Genomic DNA, 22,660 nt, shown 5'->3' on the forward strand with positions numbered 1-22,660 from the left:
TAGTTTTTAAAAAGTCAGCAGATACGTCACGTTTGGTTCCTTCAAACACATGAAAGCCAGCATGTTTTTCGCTGCCGGTGCGTTTATGGTTAAGCTTTTGGGTCGATGTGTCGAAACATCATGACCGACCTGTGGAGGTCAGTGGTCCTCAGAGGTGTGACACCGGCGAGGCGTGCCCCCTGAGCGGCGCGTCTGATTGGCGGCTGAACTTTAGGTGGCTGAAGGTGGTACCCTGGGGAGCGGCGAGCAGCGCTCACTGCAGCAAGAGACCCGCTGAAGCGCAATGCCTGGTTTTACTGTCCATATCCGAGATGAGTGGCTGGCGGTGCCCTGCCGGGATACCACGAACACCATCCGGTGGCTCGGACACGAGGCGCTTAAACGTTACATGAAGAACAAGCCAGACAACGGCGGCATCACGGTTCTGAAGGACACTCGTTTTGTTGTGCGCAGGTGCCAGGGTTTGGGTTTGTTGGACGCGGATGACACCATCAAGGATGTACTGGAGGACAATGACTTTGTCGAGCTTGGTAAAGACCGTACACATTTAAAAGAAATAAGTTAATAAGAATGTTATGCATCACATTTAGGCGACAGTTTTGCCACTTGTTGTGCGTAATTGTGCATGGTTAGGTATGTACCGACGATAGGAGACTGTTAAATGTAGCCTAGATGTTACAATATCTACCAGGAAGAAATGTGTACAATGTTTAATATTAATGTCCTGTACTTACAGCTATTGAAGGGGACACCATGTCTCCTGACTTCATCCCGTATGAGCCTGGAGTTTCTCATCTGTATCCTTAAACATATTAAGTATTTGTGCCCTTTTAATAATGGAACCTGGGCAGTGAAGTTGGTACTAAATAATATTTTTATCTTTTTTTATTTTTAAATCAGTTTTTAATTTTGTTTATGCAATTACATTGTTTTCAATTGAGGGTAACACTGACTTTTGAAAGAGTAAAATAAATATCAGTTATACATTTGAAAAGATTACATGTATGTTTTTTATAATTTCTGTAATAAGATAATACAGTATTGTGCAACATTGTATTGGACGTTATCCTTAATTACTATGTGAAATAGTACAGCATTATACAGAGAACCCGCAGAGGTAAGTGTTTATACTACTACAATTGAAATGCTATTTCACTGACTACTTCTGTGTAACACAACTCTTCATGTGCAGTATATTTCCTTGGATGGAAACAGCCTGACATCGACAGATCTGGTCAACTTAGGAAGAGGACTCTACAAGATAAAGGTAATGATCAACAAATTGTATTTGTCTTCATGGCTAGTCTGTTTAATCTTTGACTTTTTCTTTTTAAATCTTTGACTTAACTTAACAATTCCCTTTACCAACATTTTCAGCTGACTTTGGATGCAGAAAAAAAAGTTGTGAAAGCCAGAGAGCTTTTGGACATTATTGTCAAAGAAAACAGAGGTAAAATGAAGGCCGTAAATGCATTGATTATTACTCAGCTACTGATACAATACGGTATTTCATAAAGTCAATGATCCCATGTACTGAGTTCTCTGTCTCTCTCTCTCTCTCTGTTCCTCCAGTTGTCTATGGAATCACAACAGGTTTTGGCAAATTTGCCCGAACAGTTATTCCTGTCAGCAAGCTCAAGTACAGACAATATTTTACAGTCCGTTTACTTTGGCAATGTCACATCTTCTGTTGCAGTCTGAGCTGGTTTTATGTGCTGATGTGTGCTTGTTCCACAGGGAGCTGCAGGAAAACTTGGTGCGGTCACACTCGGCAGGTAATAAAGCGCTCAGTAATGCTCGATTATTAGTCTAAAATTAAAATCTCCACATTTTCAGCGCTCCTGACAAAGTCTTTTAGGTTTTGCTGTATTTATACCACCAACGTTATGCTATGGTGTGTAGGTGTGGGAAACCCGCTGAGCCCAGAAAGGACCCGCATGCTTCTCGCTCTGAGGATCAATGTTCTGGCCAAAGGGCACAGCGGAATTTCTCTGGAAACCCTTCATGCCATGATCCAAGCCTTCAACGGTAAGCCACCAGCCTCATTTTATGTTAACCGACCGGGGATATCAGATCAGTTGATTGCTGATAACTTTCTTTTAGGGATCAGTATTGGGGAAGCTGACTGTCACACAACTAATCTTCATCTCTAACTCACTCTATCCCTGCAGCTTCCTGCCTCTCCTATGTCCCAGAGAAGGGAAGCGTTGGTGCAAGTGGAGACCTTGCACCCCTTTCTCACCTGGCCCTGGGGCTGATGGGAGAGGGGAAAATGTGGTCTCCCAAGAGCGGATGGGCAGATGCCAAATATGTAAGATCTTTCAGATATAACTGTCATAATGCCTTTTCCATGGTTGGACAACATAACTTGCTTAATCATGCAGGAAATACGGCCTCTGCTTGTAAGACTGACAGGTAGCAAGGTCCAATAGGAAAACATGTTTGCTTTTTGATGACCCTTAACCTTTTACATGTTTTTTTCTCCTTTCATCTCTGGACAGGTCCTGGAGGCCCATGGACTGAAGCCAATATCACTAAGGCCTAAAGAGGTAAGGTTAACCCACCATGCGCTCTCATGTTTGATTTGGCTGCACTATAGAACCTGACCCTGGGTTCACTGGGAATGCATTGTGGTTTCTCCTCAGGCACAGATGAACAACAACAGTGTTTATAATTCTAATTAGACAACACAATATAGTGCAGCATGCGCTGCTTTTTCCTCGTGGCTTCTTAAAGTGGAAAATATGTACATCTCACTCCCAGTCTTTCCCCCACACAGGGTCTTGCTTTGATCAACGGGACCCAAATGATCACCTCTCTGGGGGCCGAGGCCGTGGAGCGAGCCCAGGCGATTGCTCGGCAGGCAGACATCATTGCTGCTCTGACCCTGGAGGTGCTAAAGGGAACCACAAAGGCCTTTGACAGTGGTGAGCAGACGGTAGTGCTGGTGAACAAAAAGAAACATTTACCTCAAACTCCCAAGATTCTGTATGTGTTCCATTGTTCCTCATCTGCGTGTCTCATCCTGCAGACATTCATAGGCTGCGGCCCCACCCCGGACAGATCGAGGTGGCCCAACGCTTCCGCTCGCTGCTGGACTCTGATCACCATCCGTCCCAGATTGCAGGTCAGAGCACAGGCCCGTATTCTAAAACAGAAAAGTAACACAACATTATATAACCAACACACCAAGTTATTGTAATACACCTAACATCTGGGCAACACTGTAGCCTCACAGCAAGTGGAGTTTGCATGTGACAGTAACGCCATATTGGTGCCAATATAACCAAAACACAAACGTCTGTATGGAATATTGTCTCCCACTGTGCTTGATCAAGGTACTGGTTTTAGAGCTGGAGCACTACACTGTGGCAGCCCATAGCTCATACATATTAAACATGGTTTAAATGTAGAGGGTGTATCTCCCCAGATGGATTAATAAAGTATAACTTTTGGTAATATGCCTGCATTGAACCCTAAAACATGTCTGTATCTGGTGTTGGTATGTTTGTTCAGAGAGCCACCGGTTCTGTGACAGAGTCCAGGATGCCTACACCATGCGATGCTGTCCTCAGGTAAATTCAAGTTTATCTATACATCCCAAAATGAGTGATAGTCCTGAAACAGGGCATTGAGATTTGTTATAATTGGAGTAGGACTGTGCTTGAAGTGTTGTTGAGTTGTTTCTGAGCATACCTTTTTCGTTTCTGTACACAGGTTCATGGAATCACCAATGACACAATTACATTTGTCCAGAACATCATCAATACAGAAATCAACAGCGCCACTGACAATCCTGTATCCTTCGCCGGCATTAAGATCAAAAAAGACTGTTACGTGATTCTAGACGTGTGCACTTCTCTGCACTTAAAACTGTAAAGAGGTTTAACCACAAATTCTAGGTTCTGTCACAAAGTTGGATTTTAATTGAAGTCAGGGGTGATGTATGTTTTCTTAACAGCCATACAAGATGGTATTTGCAGAAAGAGGAGAGACCATTTCAGGTGGGAATTTCCATGGCGAATACCCAGCTAAGGTATGTATGTTTGTGACTCATAGAACATTGTATTTTTTGGTATTTGTTGTACTTTTTGTTATCATCTCTTTCATTGCCCTTTCCTTTCTTTAAGGCTCTGGACTTTTTAGCCATTGCGGTCCACGAGCTGGCCTCCATCAGCGAGAGGAGGATCGAAAGGTTGTGCAACCCGTCACTGAGTGAGCTGCCGGCCTTCCTCGTCAATGAGGGAGGACTCAACTCAGGCTTCATGATTGCTCATTGCACCGCTGCTGCCTTGGGTTAGTGCGCAAAAAGATACAATAAAATGAAGCAGTAACACCAGTAAAGTGAATTAAATGTTACTTTATCTTGATTAAAATAGATGTTGGTTGAATTAAATAGGTTTTAATATTGACTGATGAATTTCAGGTATATTTTAAACAAAAATATATATGGTGTGTTTTATCTGCAAAACTGCATTTTATCATATTGTTTTAGCATGAATTTTAACACTAAATTGTTTCTGTCTAGTTTCAGAGAATAAAGTTTTGTGTCATCCATCGTCTGTGGACTCCTTGTCCACCAGTGCTGCCACTGAGGACCATGTGTCCATGGGAGGCTGGGCTGCTAGGAAGGCCCTGAGGGTTGTGGAGCATGTGGAGCAAGGTAAGATTTTTTTTAAATCCTGATATATTTGGATTATTGCTATTAATATATTAAACATCATATTACAGTAACTTTGCTAAACACAGTGATTACGTTAACAACGTTACAATTAAATCTAATGTAGGGACCCTGGACTTCAGTGAAGTTCTTTACACTGGCATCAAATAAAGAGTCAAATGGCAGAAATGACTGATAACTTTATAAGTTACACAAGCTGCTGCATAGCTCAGCTGTATGAAGTTCAATGGTCATTAGCATCAGCCTGAAAAGCTGAAAACAACAGCTAATTCTGACTTTTAAAAAGAGTAGTTGATATACATGGACATATATCATATAATGTACATGATATTGCCTCATGATTCTTTTAAATATAAAATTATAATTGACATATAATTCAAGGATTGGATGAACTGAAGTATCTTCAATGGGCTCCACCATCTCTTCTTAAGGAACACAGTTCAAAACATTTAGAACTGAATCCAAAAGGAGTGAAGCCTTTCTAGAGACCCATTTGTGAACTAATAATCCTACATTATTCAACGTCACGTCATACCTAACATTTGGTCCAGTCCCTCACTCTACTGTGTTCAGTACGCAGTGCTGGCTACAGCAACCTTACTGCAAATGCAGGATTCTCATTCAACGCACCAAAAGTAGTGACTTCAGATGTTCAGAATTAATTAACAACAAAAAGAGGACTTACCTAAATAAGACTTTATATAAAATACTATTCTTTTGCAAATTAAACTCAATAAGTGATTATGTAAATGTCACGTCTAATTTTTCGTTTGCATCAGTTCTTGCTATAGAGCTGCTGGCAGCCTGTCAGGGTATCGAGTTCCTCCGCCCACTTCGTACCACCACTCCATTGGAGAAGGTCTATGAACTTGTGCGCAGTGTGGTCAAGTAAGTCAAACAGACGTGGCCAAAGTTCACAATTTTCAGTGCACTGAAATTATGTCCAGGATAGTTAATATTTATCCACTGTTCCACTTCTGACTCTCAACTCTTCTGCCGTTCACAGGCCGTGGATTAAAGACAGATTCATGTCTCCAGACATTGAAGCTGCTCACCGTCTTCTCCTTGACCAGAAGGCAAGTGACATATATATCTTATAGATACGGGACACATTTTACAGCAACAGTAAAAATGAACATTGCTTCCTACGTATGTACATATAATCTCCACAGGGGTGGAAATGGAAAAACAAAAATTGAGAATCAAGTAACATGTTTTTATTTTCAACTCAGGTGTGGAATGTGGCCAAACCTTACATCGACAAGTATCAGACAGAGTTCATCCCCGAGTCCCGTCCGGGGTCTCCTACTGCCTTCTCTCTGGACTCAGCATCCCCGAGGAAACGTGTTCGCCATGAGTGAAAACACGGCCACGGTTATTTTGAAATAGCTAGAATTAACAGCATCAATTACTGACAAAGATCAAAGATTGATTTGAGGAGCCAATGTTGTTTTGACCCTTTTAAACTAAACTCTGATTTCTAACATTTGTAATCCTTGAGCATATCTTGGTAATTTAATAATTGGGTATTTCTCTAGTAATTATTGGGTGTTTATCTTGCATACAGCTTGCCCTACACCACTGTGCACTAGAGTTGTATTTTTCTAAACCTTTTCTAAACTAATTGAGTTATTGCCACATGACTACCTCATTCCTTGCACCATGTTCATATCAAATAGTTTTAATGTTGTAGCACAAACACTACTATGATGAAATGCTTTTTTTTCTGGTGGAATTATAGGTAATCTAAAATGATTGTCAACTGTACATTTCTGGTTTAGACAACACAAAATAAAAGCTGCATTCTTTAATGGTTTGTATGATTATGTAATTCCTCCTTTCTGCACACTATTATTGTTTGTCTGAACATTTAGGTTATTTAGGTGGTTTACAGAAATGACTATTAATATACTAACTTATTTCTGGTTTATTATTACAGAATGTCAAGATTTACTTTTAGTAGTAGTGGTGGTAGAAGTACTGATAGTATTAGTTACAATAACAGTATATCTCTTATCATCTGTCATTTAAATGATACTGATATTACCTATATACTGCACTTGAGTATAACTTCCAGGTACTTTACTTCCGCAATTCAATTTTATGGTACTTTATACTTCTACTACACAACATTTCGGAGGGAAATATTTGACTTTTTACTGCACTACATGTATCTGACAGCTGGAATTACTAGTTACTTTGCAGATTCAGATTTTACAAACAAAATGTGATGAATTTATAAAATATGATACTGTGCTTTAGATCAAACCATCCAACAGTAAAGTAGTTCATATGTGCCCTGGCGATAACATAAATCATAAATCATAATATTCCAATACTCTCTAAATTACAGAACTAAAACTATTTAATTGTCTTTTATCCCAGTACCTCAATTACATACAGACTCGGAGTAAACAGACAGGATTGTGCTATTGTGTTTACATTCACACTGCGTTTGTTCCCTGTGTGCTGAACCTTAGAGAGGTAAGTTTAACAGAAGCTCTACAGAAGGTACTGTGATGTAAAACCCGAGGAAGATAAAGTTGCATGTCACAGAACTGCGGACGCAGCATTGGTAAACATACTCAAAGTTTACACAAACAACTCTTCACAGATAGTATCAGGGGCAGAAGTCTGCTGAGCACAGAAATAGCTCAATATTACTATAAAGACGTCATTGTGTCAGCTTTTTCCAAACATACCCTCAAACTTACGAACAGCTGAATTTAGTTATTTTTCTGCATTGACTTCATTTAACCAACGCTAAATGAAAGAAAATGTGTTTCTACAGGCTACAAACCACACTCATGAACGCAGACATAGGCTGAAGTCCAGAGGAGCAGAGGAGTCTCTGTTAACACCAGAAAATTCAATGTTCATATAACTTTACAAACCTGCTGCCCTTAATTTATGGGTAGCGTTAACGTTACTCACAAAAAAAAAATCCCTTTCTAACTACTTTAACTCAAAGGACATGAAGAAAAAGACGCTAACATAAAGAACTACAGGAACAGCTTATCAAACAATATATTTTACGAATGTTGTAAGTCAACTAGATGGTGGCTTTAAATAGAAAGTTTTGAGAAAAATAGGTCTCCTTCGAGCCGGATTTGAACCAGCGACCTAAGGATTTCAGCTGCATTGCCACTACAGTCCTCCGCTCTACCAACTGAGCTATCGAAGGGACAGTACCAAGTCGTTGTACGCTTCTTTTTTGAAGACCGCCTTCACGTAATTCACAGATCCACACAGCTAACTATCGTAACTAGCTTGCATTCATTAGCTTTCAATGAAAGTAAAGTTTAGCACTACGTCAACTGAAAGTCTCTTGGAAGAAATAGACTGGGCGTCTGTTGCTAGGATTTCAACTAAAACCTTAACATTGCACACAACAAAAGACTCTCGAGCTAACATTAATGCTTGTAACGTTAGCTGTTACCTTTTAATTAGCGGCTAATGTCAAACTTTAGTTAGCTTCGTTCATTTTATGGTAAAACTGCGCACCCCGTTTTGCACCAAAAAATAAGGAAAAACGACCGGGAAAAGATATTTTGGTAAATGGCACACCTGTGACCCATCCTAATTTAAACAAATACTGAGCAAAAGATTGGAAAACCAACATTAATCGTGACCTTACCGTTGTTTCCCTGCACCCAGACACAAACCGGTGTGGTATGTATCGCTGTGATTAGAGGTGGATCAATATCAAGTAATCTGTTGCACTCTGGAGAAGTTTGGGAACGGGAGCTTGTTCAAGCTGCAACACAACAGTAGTCATGTGACTTTTGCCCTTTACCTGCCGGGTCCGGGTACCAAACCCTGTTATCTTCTAATAGAAAGATGCATTTATTAATGGTTCATAGGTAAGAACATGACATATGGGGCTTACCCTATGTTATGTCAGTGGGATGAGCATTGAAGGGCTCTGAAACCAAAAACAATTTGTATTCATGAATAATATCATAACTGTACTCCAGCTGATAAATTATACTTCATGCACGGGCCCATATTGCTGCATTGTTCCTAAATAGAGTTGCTTAATTAAAAGAAATCTAAATCACTCTGCTTTCAAACTAAATCCAATTTAAACCACTAGGTGGCAACATCCCCCTACCTTCTCCTTTAATCACCTACTACCATAGGCTGAGATATATAATTACATTCATGAGAAAATTTAAATGTGGGGTCAGTTGAAATCATTCATGTCACTTAATCTTAAGTATATCGTGTTTGCTTCTGAAACAAGAAGAAAGTAAGAACGAATACTTTAATCCTGAAAGGAGAAATTCAATTTCTAACAAGTTTAAACTGCAATTCCACACGTTGTTACATGCCAGCACCAAGCAAGGCTGCAGAATGAGCTTTTAGCCAGTCTCACTAAACCCATTGTACATTCACAAGAGAGGGGAAGTACAGTCTCAGAAGATATCGGTATCAGTAACAGAAAAACAGCAGTGTCCTCCAACAGCACAGGTATACAGTGCTTGACCTGAGTATTTATATTTCCTTCTACTTCCTGCTTCTACTATATTTCAGAAGGAAATTGTGTATGTTTTCCCCAAGAACATTTATATGAGAGCTTGAGGAGCTTGTTACTTGGCAGACTAAGATTTTAGTTATAAACCAAAGCATAATTTTATAATATATGATACATTGTTAGAGTGACACACACCAGTATATCAAATTGTTCAAATGAGTCCCACGGCTGCATTACAATATTACACATTGATAATCTAATAATACAATACAATAATATGACATTCTAAAGGACCATAGGATAAAATGACCTGTGTATAATGATTACTTTCACTTATACTTAATATATGTCTTTTCCTGATAACATATGTATATTTGTGTCTTTTACACTTTGGTATTGGTACTTTGACCTTTTAAAGGACTCCATTACTATACTGGGTCATTGAGATGTAAACCGAAAATCAATGAACGTTGAGCAGAAACGTGACAACGATAATTGCTTTCAGCGAGGTTTATTAAAGGCTTGTAATGTTAAATATAAATGGTTGCTGTCAGCCAAAATGAAGACAATCATCTTGTCCTGACCTGTCAGACAGAAAGGCACTGTGTGTAACTGCTTCAACATACATTGCATTATTACAACAACATGGGGACAGACACGCAGCCTAAAGCAGATCCGTGAGGCAGCCGACATTCCTCTCATAGTGCAGGCAGGTTCGAATCTTCTCCATCCCTTACTGAGATTATCATCCTGTCTGCCCCTCCACTGAGAATCCACGGGGAGCTACTTAACCTCACCCGCCTGAGGTAAAAAAAAGTCAAAATGTTGGGTCTTCAACATGTTACCATCAATCATAACCTCTAATAGACGGCTTCACAAGACAAACTTCATGATTATCCTCAATCTAGCACCAATTTTCCAATGTTTTATGGCTTTCTTCTTCGTTAAATTGTGTTTTAAAGCAGTAAATACTGCAAGAAAATGGAACAGTAGGTGGAATTTTCTCTCAGTAATGGAGCTATTTTCTCCGAGCAAAGTTTAAGCTGGGAGCAGCCCGAAGGCATCCTCATGATTAACAACTGCCAGCGGTCTTCAATCTGCTTCCCAAGGTCGCCATGTCTGTCACATCCTCATGGGGCCATCCCATGTGACCCGCGAGGCCTGTTGAAAGATTTACGCCCTCAGTGTTTTGCATGGCACCATACTGTGCACAATGAAAGACAGCTTTTTTATGGGCTGTCTTGCGTGGGCATTTCCTAATGAGCCCTGCACAATGAAGATCAAACACTCATAACAATCTGACACTGTGCCAACCGCATCTCAATACTGCATGCCAGCACTATAAAGTATACACTAAGCAGTTTTTTTAAAAGGTTACTGTACAATAGGTCTTTTTGTTGTACACTTTTGTGCAGACAGGAAATGACAGAACCACGTGTGTTAATGAATGTTAACAGAGCTGTGGAGCACTTCGACCAATTTAAAATGTATCCAAAAATTCACAAATAGCAAGTGAAAATAGATTTTACTGAACTAATCTATGTGTGTTTTCCAAGAGCATTGCTTTTTCAGACTGTGGGTAGAGCTTCTTCGATACAACTTTATCATTCACAACAGTGGATTTGACTACATCTTCACAGAATTCAACATTTAGCCATACAAAATAGTATGAGATACAAGTGATACAGCGAACAAATACAAATAAAGAAACACAATTTCAAGTTTAAAATTCCAACCACATTTGGAGTGAAAGGTGAAATGAAGGGGAACTTTGCCTTTGGTTATCTTCCTGTGTAACCTTAAACATGTTCAACTAGTATTTAAAATACAACCTGCATCACCTGTCAGATACACAAACAGGAACTCACACCTGTGGTTTCTACAATGTTAAAACGTGTGTCTGTTTCCTCTCTTACTGTTCATGGTACTGTACGTTTTATTCCTCCTTTTATTCATGCCATGTGGCAGATGACATTACACAGGTGCACTTTAAAACTCTGTGGGGTTTCCGTTCCACTCCCATAACACAAAAAATGAAACTGGGACACATCTGCCTGCCTGTCTTCTATGAAGGTGAAACACATCTCCCCTGTTTCTGTGTCCAATCTCAAATCCAGGCTGGTGCTCGGTCCTCTGTTGAGTCTTTTCCTGTGTGAGTGTGTCGAAAGGTGATGTGAAATCTAGAGCATAAAATTCCCAAAGTGTCTGGATGGAGTAGGGTTGAGGTGGTGAGGGGAATGTCTGTGGACGGGTAGTAGAGGCCTTTGCTGTGCAAGGAAGAATCAAGAGCCTTTCAACTGTCATTGTATAATATGAATAACTAACACTGTTAATGCCAAATGAGTTACATCATGGGAAGAGTTGCATTGTAGGACTAATATTTACAGAACGCAGACCCTGTTTCATTTTTTTTGTCATTCCAGATCAAACCATCTGATAAAAATGTGGGTGAGGAGAGTGTTATGGCTAGGAGCAAGCAGACAGATAGCAGAGATAAACGTCATACAAATGGAATGAAGAGCAAGGAAAAGCAGTGACAGAAGGTGTTTGGAGCCTGTGGGCAAGGCACCTACCCTCCTGGCCTGGAGCATGTCTGGCTTTGTGTCTGGCTTTTACAGGAGAGTAGACAGATTACTTGCAAGGATTGAGACGGTTCAGTGAGCTGAAGGTACTAGGTGACATGGCAGCTTGGGGGGGGGGGGGGGACCCATATCCTTTTACAGTCTGGAAATAAAGCAGGCCAGCGGTGGTGGAACGGCCCCAAGTCCATCATCTTATTGGACAATTAGAAGACAATGTCACAGCAGCACTGATGGCTGTGGAGGTCCTGCACCAGACGGTTGCAGGCAGGGAGGTAATTTAACATGAGAGGAGTATTTCCCCCCCAATATTTCATGTGTTATTGAACTAACCCCTATCATTATTCATAAATGCACTTTCCTGCAGTATTCCCACATAGAAACATGAGCGAGTTGCTGTTTAATCGTAAAACACAACTAGGGTGATTTGGCTCCGTAGAATTCAAGTTGTGTAACAGAGAAAAAAAATGACAAACAGCTGGATTTAAAGAGAGTAAAGGAATTTGTTTGTCATGTGCGTTGCTTTCATCCTGCCAGGGGAATATACACCACACACTGGCCGAGATTAGACATCCTTCCTCTGCAGCATTCTTCACGGTCACTCCATGGGATTTGAGGGTCGAAAAGCACGCAAGTGATGTACAAAGAGAACAGCTCAAGATGCATCACCCCTGGCCCCGGCGGATAATCGGGAGACAACCGAAATAACCCGTGCAAATCTAAAGACACGCAGGCATGAACCCTGTCCCCTGCAAACAGAGGAGACCCGTCACTGTGACGAGGGTAGCAGTATTCAAGGAATGTCCTGATCTGGGATGGCTTAGGGAGGAGACTGAGAAATGCTCATGACCCCCATTCTTCTGCTTTAACATATCCACTCAATGAGAGGATGATTCACACGACAGACCACATTCACAGTGAGAACAGATTACTCCTGACCTCATGTATTCACAGCGATAATGCAGATTCTCAATGACACTGTTCCCTTTTCATCTTCATCAGTCCTGTCCTTGGCTGTCTGCACCACATGTTAAGCTTTTACATGGTATCAAGTGGCAAAGCTACCTGTAGTATCATATGAGCCAGTCTTTGGACTCAGTGAGGTGACAACACTGTTCAAAGTTTTTTTTTTGCATGCAACGAGATGATTATTGGGGTCAAGGGTTGTGTGACCCCTCAAGGCCAAGGGCTGTTCTCTGTCTGACGACGAGGCAGGTAAAGCGTGGTTAGTGATTAGCAGTTAGAAATAAGTGGTGATATGTGGCAGGAATGCAACACAATGACATGTTTTGACGGTCAACGCTCGAGTGCCTGAGGGGGGGGGTTTGTGGAGGCAATCTAAGTGTCTCATTTATTGTTTTTGACACGTGCGTTTGTACTCCAAATCGGATGACAGCCAACCGCTTTTTATTATGGATGCTTTTTTTGAGGAATGCAGATGAAAAAAAGTGAATGCTTCTCCAAAGAATAAAGATGCAACTATTTGTTTACGGCTGATAAAAATAGTCCTAAATTAGATGATGACAAAGAGTCACAGTCATAATCTTCATCATAATCACAACATCCCCTTTAAAACACAGTGAACAAGTCTTCCAGGGTTTTGAGATTGCTCCTTGTGAAAAATCTGATTTTCGGAACCAGTGTGGGCGGGGACTGGGAGAAGACAAGAAGAGGGCGGTGCTAACCTCTTCATATTCCCAAATGTCAATGAACAAACAGCAGATTGAACCCTGAAGCGCGTGGGTTGGAATAATTTAAGGATGATGAGCGCGCAGACAATACGATCTAAGTCTAACGCGGCATTTCTACACCATGACAGGCAGGATTAAGCTCACGTTCGAGTCTCTGGGTTTTCTAAATTATTAGTATTATCTTCAAGTAATTATTTTGTATCGGAAAGGAACACGTTGGATTATTAACGACTGGATATCCTTAGATCAAGCTGTTGAGGGCGCGCTCCAACAAGTATATACGACAGGTGACTTTAAGCAGAAGATAAGAACTCCTTCAGGATGAGACTGTGGACTTTACTTGTCATTATCCCGGTGTGCGCATCATCTCCTCTTCCAGCCGGTGAGTTTGAACATGTGTGTCTGAGACTTTTACGCGCGCACTTCAATAAGCTCTGAATGAATACACGCATAAACAAACATTGCGTCTGCGATTCTGGAGAACGTTGCATCCACGTGCGTAGCGCACACCTTTTAAGAAAGCGAGTTGGGGGAAGCAGGAACCGAACTTACCACCTTTGTAGTAATGGCCTGCCTTTCCTGGTGTATAACTAAAGCACTTTCACTCACTTTACACTCAAATTAACGCACCTTTTTCTTACCAGAAACGTCTAAATCCAAAGGTCCGGCTGTGGAGAGCCGCTGCTCCGGACGAGCCTGCAACCCCCGCATGGGCAACTTGGCCCAGGGCAGAATGCTGAGCACCCAGTCGGTCTGCGGCTCCAACTCCTCGGAGCCCTACTGCGTCTTCAGAGAGAAGGCTTCGCCCCGTGGCAGGGAGTCCTGCTCGGCAGCTAAATGCAGCAAGTGCAACTCTGCTATCCCCGTGCAGGCGCACCCTCCCTCTGCCATGAGCGACTCTTCTTTCCGCTACCCAAACACTTGGTGGCAGTCCGCAGAGGGGGTGATGGAGGAAACGCTCCAGCTCGACCTGGAGACGGAGTTCCTCCTCACCCATCTCATCTTGGTGTTTCGCTCCCCGCGCCCGGCTGCCATGGTGCTGGAGCGCTCCCAAGACCACGGGCACACATGGAAAGCCCTCAGGCATTTTTCCAGAGACTGTGAGGAGGCTTTTGGGCCGGCAGAGGGGTCGCCAGTCGGGGAGAGTGGAGCAACCTGCACCTCCAAGTATTCAGGAGCTTCCCCTTGTACCAGAGGAGAGGTGAGTCCATGTGTCTTGTTTTTGACAGTGTGGTGTCTTTGAGAGGCCACATAAAAACACATAGGTTACTACTTCTGCAGGTAAATAATAAAGAAAGCTATCAACTAATAACATGTTTTTTCAACCCTTTGGGGCAGATTTGTGATTTGTGATATTGGGCGATACATTTAATTGAAATTAAAAATGATTCCGCTGGAAGTTTTCTGGACAATAATATAGAAACTCTGTTATAAATACACTTAGGTCAAGAGCCAATGATCAAGTAATCTTTGAGGTTGCTGTCGTTCATAGAAAAGGTTTTAAATACTGGATTGTGATTTAATTTCTCAGATCTGAGAGTGACAACATCACAGCAAAGTCTGTTTATCGGCACCGGGATGCACTATAAGCTGATATCACACAGCCCACTGAACAAACAGCTGCTTTGTAAACTGACCTCCTCTGATGGGCTGTGGGAGACCTTTTTTGTTAGGCCAGCCTTCTAAGCCGCAAACTGCTTTGACATGCACAGATAGAATATCAATGTGTACTTTTACCTCTGATATTCCCTTTTTTTGGAGCTGCTGCATCATCACAGGGAGGCCTGAGCCAGATAACCAGCTATGATTAATTCATGAGCAGGCCGTCCATTCACACAGATGGTGTACAAGAGAGACTCTCACTGGAGCCTCGGATCACATTGGGAGGTTCTGGTTGAACGTCTGAATGAATATATGGCTTTGACTGATCTCATAATTGCAGTGTATCTGGAGCAAGTATGTGTCTTGCTACAGTATGTCATCTCACTTGTATAAGCATGTCACCCTTTATAATTCGTCTATCTGTTGCTCAACATGCAAAAGACCCAACATAGAGTTTCAGCAAGTAACACTACAGGCATCATATACTTAGTTTAAACTCTCGGCTTGCTGTAATGAGATTGCAAATCAGAACTAGCTTGCTAGCTAGCTTGCGATTTGTCAAGTGCAATGTTTATAAAGTAAAAGGATGTATTAATTATGGATTGTAAATCGTAATTTCAGCCTTTACTGACAAATAGAACTGGTATGAGACTTTGATTGAAAACGAATGTATTGAGGATATAGTTTGTCCAGTTTGACATATTTTTCTGTCCACAACTCATCCACTCATGCTTCCATAAAAATTACACAATTCTTAGTGTTTTTTGCTTTATTGTTCTTTTTGTGACAGTTTTAATTCTTGATGTTTCTCATATACACACAGAGAGGATGTATCTGAAAGACTAACATCCAACTAAACTTAACGTCCATGTTTACATTGGAGCTAGTCTGATTTTCCTAGAAATTTGAGGAGCATGAAAGGCGAACCACATTGATGCCTGTTTTTCATTTGGCAGACCAAGAAAAAAGAGAAACTGACATAATTTATGTTTACGTCATGGTCTGTCAAGCGGCTTTTACGAGTGGAATAACAAGACATTAAGACATTTTCTCCTCTCCTTCAATTTTTCAGGTGATCTATCGAGCTTTGTCGCCCTGGAACTCAGTGGATCCGTATGGACCAGCCACCCAGGACCAGCTCATGATCACCAACCTCAGAGTCCGTCTGCTGCAGCGCCAGCAGTGTCCCTGCCAGGCCAAACATCCTGGTGCTGCTGTCCTCCCTACAGACCACTATGCCCTCTATGATTTTATTGTCAAAGGCAGTTGTCTTTGCAATGGACACGCTGACCACTGTGTACCAGCCGCGGGCTACCGACCCAGCCAACAGAAGACCAACAACATGGTGAGCGGTTTTTGAGCTGGATTTTGTGAGCTTGCAGGTGCACAATACTCCACTTAGGAAAAGCTCTTGCTCTTCTGTTGTGAAAACTTACTGAGATGTTGTGTCATGCTGAGGTCTGCCGATGGCTTCGTTTCGTCTCCATCGCTATTTGTTTATGTGGTGAGATTGGGAGTAGAGGGATCAGGGTTTAGTTCCCACCACTCCTTTGTTACTCAGCTGTGCGCTGGCATGTGCCACTGAAGCTGAAGGCTGCAGTGAAGAGCCACAGCTTTACCAACCGTTACAGGGATTTAAGTGTGTGGAAACCTTAATTATGGTATTCAGCCTAATGCTTTAACAACCCGTAGTCTCTGTCATGTTATTCTCTTTACTGTAAATGGAGAAGAGCTTGTTTGATTCCAACATGATCTAAATAGGTGTAGACATGCTACACGGGCAGTAATAAGCTGCACATTGTGTAACTGCTGTGATTGTGCATGTATGTTGCAATGCTTAAGAAGTATTACACACATCACAGATCTCAGCCGGCTCATCGCCAGGCCAAAATGTTTTAAAATGGTTTCCAAGTCCACATTACATCAACGAGCTGATGGACATTTCAAAGCAATTAACAGTTTAAGGAGAACTCGATGAAAACTCCCCAAATATACATTCATCCCAAAGAGTGGTAGCATACCACAATGTGTTGCAGTACTGCTTGCTCACCTTTCTCTAAGCATTGTTCCTGAGCCACTTGAAGACACGCGCAGTCATTGAAAGATGCATGCAGATACAATGAGCTAAATACGTTTCTTCGCCTGGCAGGTCCATGGCAAGTGTGTCTGCAGACACAACACAGCCGGTGAGCACTGCGAGCGCTGTGCCCCTCTCTACAATGACCAACCCTGGCAGGCTGCCAACGGCATCATAGGGACGCCACACGAGTGCCAGAGTGAGTGATGGGGCAAGGGAGTCAACTACAGAGTAGGACACACGGCATGTAGACGTATCTTGAAAATGAATTTAGTCTCATAAATCACATGTGACCTTTTAGACGCTCATGCAAGATGAATAACGGAGCAGTTCCTCTTGTTTTATGTCAGCTATACTGTAAGAGTTATCACTGCTATCTCCGGGGCTTTGAGAGTTCATCCGAGCAAAGAGCAAAACATCTAATTGTGTTTGATTGTGCATGTCCATCTAAACCTAGAATGCAAGTGTAATGGTCACGCCAAGAGCTGTCACTTCAGTCGTGGATTGTGGCTAGCGACAGGACGTCGGAGTGGCGGCGTGTGTGACGACTGCCACCACAACACAGAGGGCCGTCACTGCCAGAACTGTGAGAGGGGCTTCTTCAGAGACCCCAGCCGACCAAAAACCACCCCTGACTCCTGCAAAGGTAAATCTTTTTCGGCAGAGTCTAGCTCTTTTTTTTCCTCCCCTTAAACCATAACTCTGTATGGATGAATGCCAGCAGAGAATTCCAATTAAGAGTGCGAGTCTTTGATATTTTGAGGGCAGTAATGGAGATTACATTTTTCTTTTGACCCGCCAGACTAAAGCAGATTGATCTCTTATTTTCCCTCAGCACCTTTCTGAGTCATTGCCTCCCCAGTGATGAGATAGTAAGATGACTCTAGTCTGCTCCTTAACAGGAATGACGGCGACCGCACTGTTTTGGAATGTGACCGTAATTGCAAACAATGGAGGAATTTCCCATGGACCAATGCGAGCACATTTTTCCCATTCTTGCCCTTTCGCCCCGCCAGGCATGCTGAAGCATTTTTAAGACCAAACATGCTGTTTTTGGAAACCGATGAAGCAAGTCTGTAACAAAAATCAATCTGTCATCACGAAAGACTGTCAGGCGGCAGGTCTGACAGCGTAGAGAGGCAGTGATTTACTGTTTGTTTTTGCTGCAGCTGCTTAGAGCATGTTACATACATACTCCCAGCTTGTTACAGGAGGATGATAAAATACAGTAAACTTTTCATTCACCACGGCAGTTCCCTGTGTACACTCTAAATGTGTTTGTTTGGGCTTCTACAAGTGTGTTTGTCCTTCGCATACATGCAGGATCACAATGTGTACTGAGTGCTTATAGCTTTCTGCCAGAAAAGCAGACACGTCTTTTGACCTGCAAACAGAGATGTTAACATGCAGCCCTATTGCTCTGTCACCCCTCTCCTCTGCAGCCTGTTCCTGCCACCCTGTAGGCTCCGTCCTCTCAGGAGGTAGCACCCTCTGTAACCCTAGCAGTGGGGAGTGCACTTGTAAGCCCGGTGTCGGAGGCCCCCGCTGTGACAACTGCATGCTGGGATACTGGGGGCTTCACGAATACGGCTGCCGTCCATGTGACTGCACAGGGGACTGTGACCCTTACACCGGTGACTGCATTTCTGGGTGAGAGCCAAGATTTAATACCATATCCATATGTATTTTTACTTGGATTAAGTGATGTGCGGCGTAGAGGTGGAGTGCATTCTGGATGAATGACACTAAGTAGAGCCCTGCCTCTGACTGGTTTTACCTCTGCGGCGCAGCTCAGATGTGGAGGTCTTCTATACAGCCACCGGCCACATGGGACACAGCAGCAATAATAGTGAGATGGCACTCTTTAGGCTAGAGGAGCTTTTCTCTGCACTGCACCACTCTGGTGAGTCACAGGTCATATCGCACCAAATACACTGCACATTCATCAGCCCACACAGGTTAAATGCAGCTGTTTTGATGTTGGAATCTATACATCATGAAGAAGTGATTTGTATGAATCTTATTAATGATGTTTTCTTTTTTTTCCAGAGAAATGTGAGTGTGTAGAAGTTACACTTGGCAGCCCTAAACTCTTCTGTGCTGCGGAGTATGACTATGGTAAGTGCTATTTGACAGACTCAACATGTTGGTTGTTCCACTTGATATCTTGTCCAGTGATTCCATAAAGTTTTCTTATAATAAAATGTTCTGTTGACGTTTGTTGTTACTCACCAAAATACATTTTGTGTATCATTGAGATCTATCAACTGTTTTGAATGCTTTTTCTTCCACATAAAACTTTGCATTGTTCACATCCACGTTCACTTGCTAGAAGTCTTCTTCTTCCCTGCCTTTGCTGGGTGCATTCCTGCAGTTCTTGGCACTTAAATGCCACTTGTAGATCAGCGAGAAACCATTGGCACATGCACCAGGACAGGACAAAACAAAACAAGGACCCACTCACAAAAACAGAAACTCCACAGGGTGACTTTAAAGAAATGTTGTATTGAACCTCAAGGTCAAAATTGATGCAGCAGAGGCCAAGATATCTAACTCTTAGTCCACTGCCTGGATCTGTAAATGGAGGATCCTACAATTATCATGTTGCAACTCAATAACATCTTTTAATTAGACTCGCATCTTTCAAATGCAATGCAGGTTGTCTTTTAATAAATGCAGTCTCCAAAACCCAAGCCGAGAAAAAGAATCCTGATGTCAACACATTATTTTCCTCGACTTGAAAAGCTCCTTCAGGACCAAAGAAGACTTTACACAACTGTTTACAGAAACGTGGTAGTTCTCTTCATGATAAAGTGATGTGGATCTGTAAAAGTTTGAGAAGTGGAAATTGTATTTTGTAGTTGGTAGACTGCTAATTTGTTGAACAACTGTTTGTGTTGCCTTGGCAGTGCTGGTGGTGAAGGTAATGTCAGCTCACGACAAAGGCTCCCATGCAGAGGTGGAGGTCAAAGTCAAGAAAGTCTTGTACCAGAACCCCCAGATGACGGTCCACAGGGGAAGCGTTACCCTTTACCCAGAGTCCTGGACCACCCATGGCTGTACCTGTCCCATCCTCAACCCAGGTCAGCTGCAGCCACTTCCAGTGGAAAACTTTGAGTGAACAATCTGCCATCTTTGTGCTGAATAGAGGATCTTTGTCGCTGCTCATGCAGGCTTAGAGTGGGTGCCAAAGTCCTAGCATCACTCATTTAGATTGGACATTTACAGCTTAAAGATTAGAGCCATCTCTCTGTTGGGAGACTGCCTCACATCTAACACTTTTACAATAATCATTTCTGGCAACATTCCTTCAAGCTGGCCATAGCAGCGCACTATTTGAGTGATCTATAGTGATTTGCACTCTTTTTTTACATAAGGTGATTTTTAGTGGCATCCCCAGCAGACTTGAGATTCCGTAGGGTTTATGCTCTGCTCTCTCTTCTCCAGGATCTGAATATGTTGTGGCTGGTCATGAGGACTGGAAGACCGGCCGACTGATGATCAACACCAAGAGCCTGATTAAATCGTGGACTTCAACCCTGGGACGTAAAATTCTCCACATCCTCAGGAAAGACTGTGGCCGCCGGTAGGGCATCGGCCAGAACTACAGAGGGATGGAGAGGTGGAGGATGATCTGTGACATACCGGAGTGTGCAGAAGGAACAGAGGGACTGTTCCAATTAGGCATTGCTTTGACACTAAAATGAAAGCAAAATCTAATGCGTGTGTCTCAAGAGGAGTGCACATCCTCAGGAAACAGCTACAATGTGTAGTGTACTACAGTGCTGTGGTTGTTAGCCTGAGGTAGAAATAAGCACATACTTCACCGGACTACAGTCACTTAAAAGTCAAAAAGAACAAAGCAAGACTTTTAATCTGAACAAAGACAAAGCTGATGGTGGAATTTCATTCCTGTACTGTATACTTTCCAAGTTATTTATAAACAATAAGCAAAGCATGTTAAAAACTCAATTACACTTTATTTCCTGGCCAAAGTTCCTTGATGAGCCAGTCATGTCCTATTGCATCAATTTCATTGAGAGCCGTTTACTTTGAAATCTTGAAAAGGCGCAGAGTAAATTATCCTTGCCGTCTCACAGATATTGCCCATAAATCATGAATGAAGTCAACATTCGATTGTGTGTGTTAGCGTGGATGTGTGCACTTGCTTGATATCCTTGGCAGGTATAGTCTGGGACTCTGCAGGTCAGAACAAGCAACTCCTGGACGAGGGGAGAGGATGACAAAAACATTACAGGAATCAAACGGCTTAATCTGAACAGCTCTGCTCAGCGCCGGCACACTCGCAAGCCTGCTGTCTGACGATAGCAAAACGCACTCTGCGCCACCATTTCAGGCCTGGCGTACACGCAACCGGCTCAAACACTTGGGATTGAGTTTGCTGTCACAGCTGGTTCAGCTACATGAGTGGGTCATTGTCCCGAGCCTGTGGGAGCCACTGTGTGTTTGTGTGTGTGTGAGAAAGAGCACACACTCTCTTCACGTATGCTCTTTTTAGCCTGTGACTCCTGCCGACCCAAAATAAACATGTATTAAAAGCCATTGACATCACAGCATATCAGATCCAGAGTCCACAGGCCCATTTTTGAGCCGGGCCCAGTTAAGAATAGGTCTGGTCCGCTGTCTCCAAGGAGAAGGACAAACTCTGTGAGAAGACATGATGCATTCCTCCAGCGTGACATCAGGGCTCATGTCCTTGTCCCAGAGACTTTACCAAAATAAGAGAAATGGGCTGGAGATCTTCTTGTAAAGGACAAAGTGGTGATTTAGGGTCCATGAATGTACTCTGCCATCGATGTGATATTTGTATTGCTATTTCTGTGTCCTATATGTTTTTTTTGTTTTCATCTAAACTGCAAAAACGACAAATCGGTGTGCTCATTCTTAATGCTTCAGGGAAAAGTCTGTTTCTTTCCATGGTGAGATTATGCTAAATTACAAGACTATGAATAGCCTGATGTGTCTTACTGTAATATCTTCACTAGAGCAGGATGTTTGACCCATGTTTAAGTACCGCCCTCCTTTGGTAAAAGGAAAGAAATACACCTTTTTATATCATCAGATATTTGCAATGTAATTAAGTATTGGGAGCTCTTAGGCACACAGTAATTGATGCAAGATTTATAACAATTTATTTCTTACAAAACTGCCTCAAATTAAAATAGAGCAAAGAACTATAGAAATATAAATATTTCAGTTTCCTCACAAGGTCTTAACAACTCATAAAGCTAAGCATTCTTCACACCTTTTTTGCATGTTTCTTTTGCATATATTTGTTTTGCATATTTCCTAAAAGCAGCACATGAAAATATGACTAAAATGGCAACACTACCTTTGTTACAGATATGCCCTTTGTCTATTGGCTCGATCCCTTGGAAAATAAATACTAGTAAGCTACTGCCATGACACAAGTCTTTTGCCTTTGCTAGAATAATTACCTACTCAAGCAGAGGGAATTTATGTCAGAGAAATATTGCATAATTGCTGTCAGTCTGCAGAGGTTTGTTGTCTTTGAGCCGTCACGCTCCTCCT

The 22,660-nt window shown here is 42.2% G+C and overlaps 2 protein-coding genes across 2 annotated transcripts; both read left to right on the plus strand.

Moving 5' to 3' along the window:
* Positions 1–283: 283 nt before the first annotated feature.
* Positions 284–6,042, plus strand: hal (histidine ammonia-lyase; the record flags this gene model as incomplete). Its single annotated transcript, XM_079163776.1, has 20 exons — positions 284–530; positions 737–797; positions 1,090–1,117; positions 1,193–1,267; positions 1,378–1,450; positions 1,573–1,639; positions 1,738–1,775; positions 1,903–2,028; positions 2,172–2,311; positions 2,502–2,549; positions 2,780–2,927; positions 3,032–3,127; positions 3,517–3,575; positions 3,718–3,798; positions 3,971–4,036; positions 4,131–4,296; positions 4,529–4,663; positions 5,461–5,569; positions 5,688–5,757; positions 5,914–6,042. 20 exons carry the CDS (start codon positions 284–286, stop codon positions 6,040–6,042), a joined length of 1,962 nt encoding a protein of 653 aa, XP_079019902.1.
* A 7,707-nt stretch (positions 6,043–13,749) lies between these two features.
* On the plus strand, positions 13,750–20,746 carry LOC306699243 (netrin-4-like; the record flags this gene model as incomplete). Its single annotated transcript, XM_079163796.1, has 10 exons — positions 13,750–13,810; positions 14,073–14,629; positions 16,103–16,375; positions 17,180–17,306; positions 17,565–17,753; positions 18,550–18,757; positions 18,898–19,010; positions 19,157–19,225; positions 20,017–20,190; positions 20,555–20,746. 10 exons carry the CDS (start codon positions 13,750–13,752, stop codon positions 20,695–20,697), a joined length of 1,914 nt encoding a protein of 637 aa, XP_079019922.1. The 3' UTR covers positions 20,698–20,746.
* Between the last annotated feature and the right edge of the window lie 1,914 nt (positions 20,747–22,660).

Source organism: Pholis gunnellus (assembly GCF_910591455.1).
Source record: "Pholis gunnellus genome assembly, chromosome: 7".
Classification (NCBI taxonomy): domain Eukaryota; kingdom Metazoa; phylum Chordata; class Actinopteri; order Perciformes; family Pholidae; genus Pholis; species Pholis gunnellus.